Below are 11466 nucleotides of genomic sequence, written 5' to 3'. Positions count from 1 at the left end.
ATTTGAGTATTCAGTATTTGAGATGCCTTTTATCAAGTCACTGCCATTGAGTCACTACTGCACCACTTGGGCAATATAGATTCCATTAACAATCAGTAAAAAAATTAATTGGATCTATAGAGATTTTTATGTGCTAGTGAAGCTATCTTTGATAAATTTTGTCCACATGTAACAAATTCTCTCTGAACACCTGCAATTTTTCTTTTGACAGGTTAAACACAACCAGGATGTTTAAGTGCTGGTCAGTTGTGTTGGTTCTTGGATTCATTTTTCTGGCATCAGAAGGAAGGCCGTATGAAGAATCAGGATATGCTCTGAAGTCCTACCAGCCTCTGATGAGATTGAGACACAAGGTACCGCTGACATTCTCCATCTGCTCAAAATGCACAACATGAATTTAGTTCAGAGTTTCTGATCTAGTTTAAAATTTATGATTTCCTACACACTCAAGAGCACACATTTCAGTAGGTGCCTTTCAAGGATAATTGTACACTTTAAAATGCCAAATAGTGTCCTTTTGGGGATTTTTAACAAAGAATAGACATGGCCCATTTACAAAGTAAATCTATAAAGTTAAAATGAATAATAATACGGATTTATAAAAATACATAAACATGTTAAAATCTACCTGACAAGATACCTTTAGCTATTTCCATATGAATCTTATGTTTAGAACATTTTAGATAAGAAGCCATTATTTTATAGTTTATTATGAAGATTAAAACACAATTAAGATGGAGAAGAGTTGACAAAGGAAGAGTTACTTTCCTTTTTAATCACTAGTAATTTTATTTTCATCAAAAATTACAGTACATTGGGTTGTGTAATGCATAATTGAACTGCATAATGTTGGGTGAGGACTTCACTTTCATATGTTACATATTCCCAATTTCAGAATAAACTGATACCCAGGAAATAAAATGTAAATCAATTACAGAAATGAAATACATATAATAATTCATACTAATGTTTTAATGGTACTTCATTATTATAATCAAGATACTTTATTAATCAAATAAAACTTTATGATAAATTATGACTATCAAAGAAGTGAAAAATAAAATTAAACAGAGTAGCTATTGCAAACTTTCATTTTGAACCTGCCTTTAAAGGTATACTTTGAAATAAATAAATAGATACTACTAAAGTATTTTTTCTTTACTTACAATCAATACATTGTATTAGCATCTTCATTGTATATATTTTTCTGTTTCCTTAAAAATTATAACATTTTGATTAAATAGCTACCATTTACTTTGTATCAGACACTAGACTAAACTTTTGAATGTGTTATTTTATTTCATTCTCAGGCAATTTAATAAAGATGGTATTATTTCTCGTGGTAGTTGTTGAGTAAAGAGAGACGATGTCAATGAGTCCAGGAAGGCAAAGAATGTTTGGAAATTGATTGTGGAAGCATTTGTACAATTTTGCTTGATGTGATTAAACTATGTAATGATATGATATAAGTATTCAACCCAAATTAATAATAAAAATAAATGTTACAATATTACATATAATTCCTTTATATCCAATTAGTGATAAATAATATTCAGGCTTACTTGATAGCCATAAAGAAAATAAGCAAATAAATACACGCACATATATCAGACATTCCTGTAGAACTTCAGTGGCAAATAGAATTAAGTTATTTAACATGCTACCTCCCAAAATGCAAAGAAAGAGAGAAGGTGTATTCACAGCCATCACGTCAATTCATTTCATAGAGACCCCATTGGACAGAGTCGAATTGGATTTCTGAGGCTTTACGGAAGCAGAAAGCTTTATCTTTCTCCCAAAATATGGCTGGTAGATTCAAACTGCTGACCTCATAAGTGACTACCCCACCACAGCTCCTCATTAAGCACCAGTCTGCATAAATCTAACTTGAGAACTGGTATTTTTTAAACCTATATCTCAACTGCTAATTTTATTCTATATCTCATTAAATAATACTGTTTCATCCTCACTCATTGTTTAGATATCAAAACTACTTTATGAAGGCTCCTGTAACATAAATTTAATATAATATTTCAGGCCTTAATATTGCATTTCCTGTAAATGTTGATGTTGTGCAGTTTCTCTGCTCTATCTAGTTCCTATTGCTGTGAACATAGTGCATATTGTTTAATTTGATTGATCAAATACAAAATAATGATTGACTGCATGATTAATATTACTCATTGTTATCCTGATATAGAAATACTGTAGGTTTTTATGTGTTTGTGTTCATTTATAAGCAGTCAATTTTGAATTATCTTTGAATGGTAAAGGTAAGATAATTCATCTTATGTTGCAATGTGATTTAATAAACCTGGTGCAGGGAGATTTTGGACAGTGTAAGACATGGAAAAATAACTATAATTTATAAATTATAAAGGGTTCATGAGGGAGGAGGGAGTGGGGAAAAATGAGGAGCTGATACCAAGGGCTCAAGTAGAAAGCAAATCTTTTGAGAATGATGATGGCAACAAATGTACAGATGTGCTTGACACAATGGATGTATGTATGGATCGTGATAAGAGTTTTATGAGTCCCCAATAAAATGATTTTTAAAAAGGGAAAAATAATTGACAACCAATTAGTTAAACCTATTTTAGAAACACTATCACCATTAAACAAGTCTAAGTCACCTATTTTTTTCCATCTCTGAAAATCTTTGCCTCTGTATAGTTAGAAACAATCTCTAATTTTTAGTAGTAAAAAACAAAGAAGGAAAGAGTGTTCTGGCATGCATTACGTTTTCAACTGCTTGTTAGAGAAAGGAGGTGAATCTCTCAATGATATTTGATGAGTCTTTGGGGTTGTGCATGTACGTGTGAGTTTCTGAGACTGTAACTATTTATGAGAAGGGCTAATGGCTTTGAACTGCTGACCTTAAGGACCCTTAATAGGACAAGTCTTTTCAAGATCTTCACTAGATACTTTCCACTCACCATCAACCCTTACTCCACAAGTGCCAGGCCTTAGAACTCGAAGGCTAATTTTATTAATGCCCTTACTTTTGCTTTTGTCTGTTACTATCTCAGGAACCCTTAAACATTGCCTGCTGACTTTCATTTTCACTAGGGGGACCTTCGTAAACCATGGAAAATATGGATTATCCTGAAACAGTCTCTGTTTCTCCTTCCTCCTTTATTTTCATCCACATAATTCGTGAGTCTCTAGCAAGAAACATAATTCATTCAATTATTGGTTTATTATTTCTTTAATTATGGCATTAATTCCTTTATTTGAGTAGAATACAGTTAAAAATAAGATGAGAGCATCTAAGTATTTGCATTTCTAAAATTTAAAGTTTCCTATTATATTACTAGAATAATATCAGGGCAATGGATGAATATTAAGATTACATACATTATTTTCTTCCATCATTTTTCAATCTTACATTGTTTAAATTTCACAGAGTCGAACTACCTAAACTTTCATAAGACTGGGAGAATAATAGAAACTTCTAATAAAACTAGATTTCAGTAATATTCATTTCAGTTATTGACCAGGAAATTATAAATATAAATAACAGCCAAGGCACAGTACAGCACTGATGAAACATATAATATTCCTCTACTTACTTGAGATTTCCTCACCTCCCACTATTATGATCCTAGTGTTACTTTTCACTTCGTGCTAGACTGGTAAATGTACACTGGATGGAGGGGAAAAAGAGGAGCTGATATCAAGGGCTCAAATAGAAAGTAAATTTTAGAAAATAATGATGGCAACATATGTACAAAAATGCCTGCTATAATTGATGTAGGATTGTTATAAGAGCTGTAAGAACCCCCAATAAAATTATCTTTACAATAAATACATAAAGATAAGTAATAGACATCTTAGTGACTGTTCTGCTATACCAGAAATACCGCAAATCGATGGCTTTAACAATTAGAAAATGAACATCGCATTTTAGGAATCTAAAAGGATGTATTTAGGGTACCAGTTATGATGGGAGACTCTTTTCTGTTGGCTGTGTGGGAAGGTCCTTGTTTCCTTTCGTCATCTTCAGCTTGTGGCTTCTTGTGGAGATCCATGTGCCTTGGCAGGAATGCTCCTCTGTGTCTGAGAGGTTTTCAAAGCCGGGAGCCCTGGTCCCAAGGATGTGCTCAGTTCCACACTCTCCCTTCTTAACAGCAGCCAGGTCTCTTCTCTCTGCTCCCTCGCTCCCTCTTTTTCTTTGGTAAGATGAAAGGTGTGGAGTAAGACAATATGTAGCACAAGTAAGTGTGGTCACTTAAAGATAGGCTGACATTTAGCCCTTGAGTATTTGAGTAAGGATGGTGACTTGAGACAGATGTTGTGATAAGTTTCATAAGGCTGTCACTTAAAATACAACCCACTGTTTTCTGCTTTTTAACATATAGTGGCTAGGAGTTATAATACAACACCACCAACTAGATCAGATCATTATGTGGAGGCAGCCACACTATCCATGGCTTAGCCACCTTTGGGGAGGGAGGAGTGTTGAGACACACAATTCCATCCCGTGTAATTGGTAACATGTTGCTAGTTGTGGTTTTGTACCCTCTCAATGGTTTTGCTTCATAGGGGTGTAACTTACCCACAAGGGAGCATTGCTCCCTCCCCAGATCCTGCTCCTTGAGTCTACTATTGCAGCCACTGTGTGGATCCACTCTGGCTGAAGTTGTTCTCGGTTTTCTTCATTAGTCTTCTTTAGTCAGTGCCCAGCTTTTTATATGTTTAGGAAACTATTGAAAAGATCATTGTCCAGTTTTCACAAGCAAATCGGGCAATTGAAAATACCTTTGTTTATTTTAACATTATATTAGGGACTCATACAACTGTTATCACAATCCATACATCCATCAATTGAATAAAGCACATCTGTACATTCTTTGCTCTCATCATTTTGAAAGCATTTGCTCTCCACTTAAGTCCTTTGCATCAAGTCCTCTTGAAAATACCTTAGTTTTCATAGAGATGTCTCTGGTTTACAAAACTTCAAAGAGATGTTTTTGATATAGCTTTGTCTAATGCAGTATATATTTTGAGTTCCGAACTGTTTTTCCATAGGTATTAAGTAAAATGAAAATCAAAGTAAAATTAAATCCTTAACAACTTCAATATTATCCCTATTTATTGTAGCATGTCTTAATGGTGCCCTTGTGGTGTAGTAGGTATGCAGTTGGGTTGCATTCGACACGATCAGCGGTTCAAAACCACCAGTGCTCAGCAGGAGAAATACTGGGTTTTCTAGTGTCATCAACAGTTACAGTCTCAGAAAGCCACAGGGGTCGCTATGAGTCAGCATTGACTTACTGGCAGTGAATTTTTTTTCTGTTTTGTTTTGTTTTGTTTTCTGGTTCTTAGTCGTTCAGTTGTGAGGATTTTATTTTGTTGATGTGTAATCCATATTTAAGGCTGTAGTCTGGGATCTATCACAAAGTGCTTCAAGTCTCAGATGCAAATTAAATCTCGAGTTTTGACAAGCGAATTTCCATATTTTATTTTCATAGAAAAATATCAGCACATTAAATATGAACCAGTATATGTATAGAACACATTTTTTCACAGATATCTGAGTGCCAATGTTATAATGAATCCCATTTTGGAAGAAAGAAATGAAATGTGAGAAGACATTTGTCATATTACACAGAGAAATATTTTGATATAAACAATATTTATATAAAAATTTAAATTGCAGATATAAGTAAATGAGAATAAAAATGTGTGCCTCTGTATAAAAATGAAAATGAATAAGAAATACATTATGAAAAAAAGAAAGAAATACATTATGCTAATTAAAAATTTTTTAATTGTGATATACAGAGGTGTTTGAGGGAAATAACTGTGTGTGTCACCCAATATGTTCATCAAATGAGCATTATAAAAAAATCAAATGTATGAACTCATGATCACTTTAAGATTGACTTAAAAATACTAATTCCAAAAATATTTCATATTAATTAATTTAAATATTTCATATTTTATCGTGTTTTCATTTTTATTCATTGTTACATTATATATAATTGGTTTCATTTGGTTTCCTGTAAAGTAGGGAATATTATCCTAATTTATTCAAATGATGCCATTATACCCAAAGCTATAAAGTGACTTTCCCCAGGCAAAGTGAGGGCAAGAGACAAAATAATACTATCAATCTGAGGAAGGCAAATGCTAAGGCAGAGGAGAGATAGCCTAGGGAGATAGAAAGATGGCAGTGGCAACATGCTGACATTGAGCTCAAGGAAAATGAGGAAAAGTACATTCATATTGTTCCTCCTGCCCACTCCCTTCCACACATATAGCCAGATTATCTGTACATCAGTTTCTTGCCTCGACTGAGATGAAGGTTTTCTGAGATTTCCTGTAGTTTTAGTTTAAGCCCACATGTACAAGAAATCTTGCAGACAAACAGTGATCACCATTGCTGCTGCGTGTCTGTGATCATGAACGTCAAGTGTTGAATGGAGATAGTTTAGTCAATACCGGCTGCTTTGTGTATTTACATTTGGCAGATCCCAACTATCGAGTCATCTTTACAATTGCACAAAGAGCATATATAGAAATAGATAGCACTACTGTACTATCTATTTTGATACTAGCTACAAAAATTGTACTATCTACAATTGTATTACAATTGTACAAAGAGCCCATATAGAAATAGATAGTACTAACTTGGTGTCTAAGTATTAGCTGTATAAAAAGTACTCTTTTATTCTATACATTAGCCCTGTGTTGATAACACTCATTAGCTGAAATACAATCTGAATTCTGTTGTGACTGCATCTACAGTCCTTCCTATAACCCAAACCTCCTTCAGCTAGGGCTGAGCTCACAAGTTCAAGGACATAGTTCTTCTGACTAACTGGAAATTTAGATGCTGATGCAAGCGTGGGTGTCCACGAGCTTCTTTATGCTTCTGACCTATTGACTGCAAATGTGCATTTCCCCCGAAACCCCTCAGTATACCAGCCACCAGGTGACTTAAGGTTTGGGGGTTCTCATGAATCCTTCAGCATACCGACAGTAAGCTATTCCAGATTCCATTCATTTCTGACCTTTGAACTCCCACTCCACTCTGTTTAGAGAATTTGCTGGAAAGACTTCTAGAAAGCATCAAATGAACTACATTTATAAGTTTAGTTTTATACCAGCAAAAAGATACAAACGAATAAACGCTTAGGGAGAAACCCAGGAGCATTCCTACACGGAGGTTCCATATTCCCTCAAATGAACACATTATGCTTTCCTATGCACAAATATTTTTTACCCATCAGAAAGCTTTGTTTCCTCATAGTCTGGCTGGACACAGATTTACTTGTACCTTTGTGGTTGGGCAAACTGGATGTCTAGTTCGAATGCAAAGAACTGCTTCAGCGTCATGTGCAAAATGCCCTCACAATCAATGAGAATCTTGGAATGTGACTATAAGGGATGGCACTGTGCTATTTTGAAACACTCCTAGTCTTGGGTTAATCTGTTATCACAGTGTAATGTATTTGCACAATAAAGAATTAAGACTGAAATCCTTATCCTCTGTCCACAAACCTTGTGTTTTTCCATTCACAGTCTTTGTTACTCTCTTTTCCCATTAGTTTTTTTTTCTACTAGCGAATTCATGCTGAATTGTAATTTACCCACCTACTTTTCATATAATAGTGTGATATGTACATATGATAATTTAGCTTATTACCCTATGCCCTAACCATTGGTTTATCAGCCCAGGGGGTGTCAATGCCATATCTAACCTATCTTTTTTCTTTCTTTTCCCCACAGCACATGCCACGCTGCTGTGTTGTTTACTGATGAAGGCAATCAGGGCCAGGCTTGAGGGGAAATGTGAGGGTTGTAGAGGTATAGCAACTACCTACTATAATAGCAGGGATATTCTTTGAACATATCTAGTGGGACCATTTAGAAGCCTTAAAGTATACAGACGAGCATGTGCAGTTTGTCAGGGCACCCACTCTTATAAATCTAAATTGCTTTATGAGTCCTTTAACTCCTAAATCCAAATGTTGCATGTTATAGATTATTAGATGACGTGGTAACTCGGGACAGTATTGCTATGCATCGTGGTCAAAACCATTGTCTTTGAGTGGATGCTAACTCATCAAACTCTATAGGACAGATGAGTTAGCACTAGGAAGGTGGCATAATTCAAAAATAAGCTTGTGCATTGGATGATTTTTTTCTAGCTTATGGTATTAAAAGAATGATAGATATGGCTAGATGGAGAGTGGCAGGGAAGAACCCCAGGGAATGAGACAAACATTAAACAAAACATCAAATCCATGACTACTTAAAGGCCGTGAACCTTCAGGCAAACCCTGGAGCATTATTTCCTGACTGAGGAAAAATTGTACCATTGCATTTGAGAAATCTGATTGCTTGCAGCAAGTTCAAGGGAACAACTTGAAAGTGTTAATGTGTTTTGCAAAGGTCAAGAAGCCATAGGGACCCTCAGATGAGAACCGCCGTATGAGAGCCAAAAGAATGAGGCTGAGCACTTAAAGGGAGATTTAATAAGAAATGAATGAACTCTTGTCTGGGTATTATATTATTAACCTAAATATGTTGACATATTTTCCCATATATTATCAGACCTAATTTTTTCTAATCCAAGAATTTTTTTAAAAAGATACATTATTTTTGTATATTTATTTTTGAGAGGATTCAACAGGTCATAGCTTATCTTCTTCCATAGTTTACATATCTATGGGATAATTCTCAAGGAAACTTTAAAGAATATAATCTAGGGTTCATAATAGCAACGTACAAGTAGAAGTCTCAAGTTCATTTTAATTAGACGGTACGAATGTAAGAAATCTTATGAACTTTAGCCAAAACTGGTTTCTTAGAATTTTTTTAAAGGAAAATACGCACACCCAAATGTTTTTTAAACATGTAATGAAAATGCCTTCTATTTGAATGGCATTGGTTTCTTGATGCTATATTTCTGTTTCTTGATATTATACTTCTTATTTTGCATGTCTTCAAAGGACTTTGTGCTGTAACGAGGACTCTTTTGATAAGGAATAGTTCTTTTAATAGCCTCTGCTCTCCTTTCTAATTCCAGCAATTGGTAGGACAATTAAGCTGGGAATAAGCTTTGCTTCAGTAACACTGCATATTAAGATCTGTGACAGACCTTGAGACGGCATCATCCCTGCAAATTAATAAGTTAGTCACAGTTTCATGAATAGTGACAAAATCACAAGACTCGTGGATCTGTGGCAAAAGACAGACACAACCCGACACTAGCTACTGTGTGACTGTTTGTGTTAATTACCCCAGTCACATGCTCTTCCCTACACTGCCACTGAGTTGATTTCACCTCAAAGCAACATAAAGGCCAGAGTAGAACTGCTTGATGGGGTTTCATAGGCAGGAAATCTTTACGGGAACAGAAAGGTTAATTTCTCTCTATTTTTTGAACTACGGAACTAGAGGTGAACAGAACTGTGTTTAACCCATTCTGCCAAAGAGAGCTTTTTTATACCTGTATACGTCATATGGTACCTAAAATGACCAAAGTTTCAACTTAAGAGACATGGATCTATATGTGTATGGTAAGGATCTCTGCTCTTTGGTCCCGAGGGAGATATGTGTTGTTAGGTGCCTTTGAGTGTGTTCTGACTCCTAGTTAACCTACGCAAAACAGACGGACCTATCCCCCCCACGTTCTGCCGCTCTCGCAACCGTTGCTATGTTTGAGCCCATTGTTGTGGTCACATATCAATCTGCCCCACTGAGGATCCCTCTCTTGTTCCCTCTTTTTTACAACTGAAAGGGATGCCCTTTGGGGTTTTTTTGTTCTTCTTAAGTGCCATAGAATCAGTTCTGACCCACAGTGACTTACACACAACCATGATTGGCAGCTCTGAAAGAATTATGTAACTTGTCTTGACTGTGTGCTGAGCATTTCTCATCTGCATTGCAACCTGTTAGTTTTATTTTTTTTAAAAGCAACAATAAACAAACCTTATCATTAGGAGCATTGTCTTTAAATCCTGTGTGGTCATTGCTAAGAATGTTGGAACCTAAAAGAAAAAGAAGTGAATATTTTTGTTTGATACAAAGCACATTCACCAACACCTGCAATCTGAAGACAAGAATCAGCCTTTCATCTTCCTTATTCATTATCTAGCTTTTGTAGACATAGGAGGGGCATTGAAATGAAATGACTTTGACTGACATTGATTTAGAACTGAAGACGACATCTTTGCTTTTTAACACTTTAAGGATGGGGCAGTAAGTATGCTATTCTTTGCTCCTGCCAGAGACATATTTTTGTTATTATATTGGACAGTAAGTATTCCTTTTACTTCAAAGAAAGACACTGTATCTGTCTTCTAAAACTGTGAACTCTCTTGCCCTTTGCTCCACTGAGAGACATCATCTCTGCTGTAAGGATGTTTACTCTATTGACATCACTGAACAGAGAGTTACAGGACTTTCAGGACTTTCAGAAACATTCCAGATCAATGGAGAATTTTCTCACAGAGTAGACTCTGAGATTACCACCTGTAACACAAAGGAGGTTAGAATTGTCTTTAAGTAAATCTGCATAACACCATATCTACATATCTTGTGGTAAAAGTTTGTTTGAAAACCAACGACCTGGCTATAACATCAGCCTACTTTTTACCTGATTAACTGTGTCCTTTCAAGGGCTCTCGGGGGAAAACGACTCTTGAAAGTGCTCCCTGTATGTTGATTGCTTCAGAGCAAGATATAGCTGAAAGTCTGTGGAAAATTGCTATAAAGTGGACTGAATCGTGTGCTTACAAAAACATGGTAAATAAAGGGAAATAAATGTTTTCTAAAATTCTCAAGGTCAAGAACCTATAACAGGAAATTAGCTTTTGATCATTTTGAGATTGATTCCTCAATGCAACACTGTTATAACAGATCAGTGAGCTGGTATGCAAAACACAAACCAAACAAAACCTCTTTTACACCTGTGATTGACATGAATGCAACTTGCTGGAAATTTTAAGCATATCTGTAACTTGAAAAAATAGTACTGGCTGCTTTAAAAATTTTGATGCTTGGAAATGTATAAAAACAAATTACATTATTTGCATTCTATTAAGGTGCTTCAAAGAGGTTATGGAAAAGTTGGAATTAAAATATCATAGAAAATCTCCATGAATGCTTTGAATCCTGTTATGATGTCTCTTCATTGGATATATGCTAAAGTAATCAAATGATGGCAACCATATAACATACCTTAGTCAAGCTCATCAAGGAAAATGCTTATGTGCCAGTCTAAATACATAGTGCTGTCTGCCACCTGAAATGAATTTTCAAATGACCTGAATTTAAGTGTCTTCTTTCCCTCCATAGTATTAGAGTAAGTAAAATATATTGCTACAAAATCATAGAAAACCTTATTAATCAAAAATATCAAAATGCGAAATTATTCTTGCTTGACAAATCCTATGCCTAGGTTTATATTTGAATAGTCCAAATATGTTGATGTAGGAAAAATATTTATGA

General features: G+C 35.1%; 1 protein-coding gene across 3 annotated transcripts in view; it reads left to right on the top strand.

Annotated features, from left to right (window-relative positions):
• The first annotated feature begins 227 nt into the window (after positions 1–227).
• FSTL5 (follistatin like 5) overlaps positions 228–11466 on the top strand; it is an 812142-nt gene continuing 800903 nt past the window's right edge. For all 3 annotated transcript variants that reach the window (XM_075544741.1, XM_075544740.1, XM_075544739.1), the window contains exon 1: positions 228–353. In XM_075544741.1, coding sequence (XP_075400856.1) covers positions 228–353 — 126 coding nt within the window. The remainder of the gene's footprint in view (positions 354–11466) is intronic.

The sequence above is a fragment of the Tenrec ecaudatus genome, chromosome 3 (genome assembly GCF_050624435.1).
Source record: "Tenrec ecaudatus isolate mTenEca1 chromosome 3, mTenEca1.hap1, whole genome shotgun sequence".
In the NCBI taxonomy this organism is placed as follows: Eukaryota; Metazoa; Chordata; class Mammalia; order Afrosoricida; family Tenrecidae; genus Tenrec; species Tenrec ecaudatus.
This window is presented reverse-complemented; position numbering and strand designations above follow the sequence as displayed.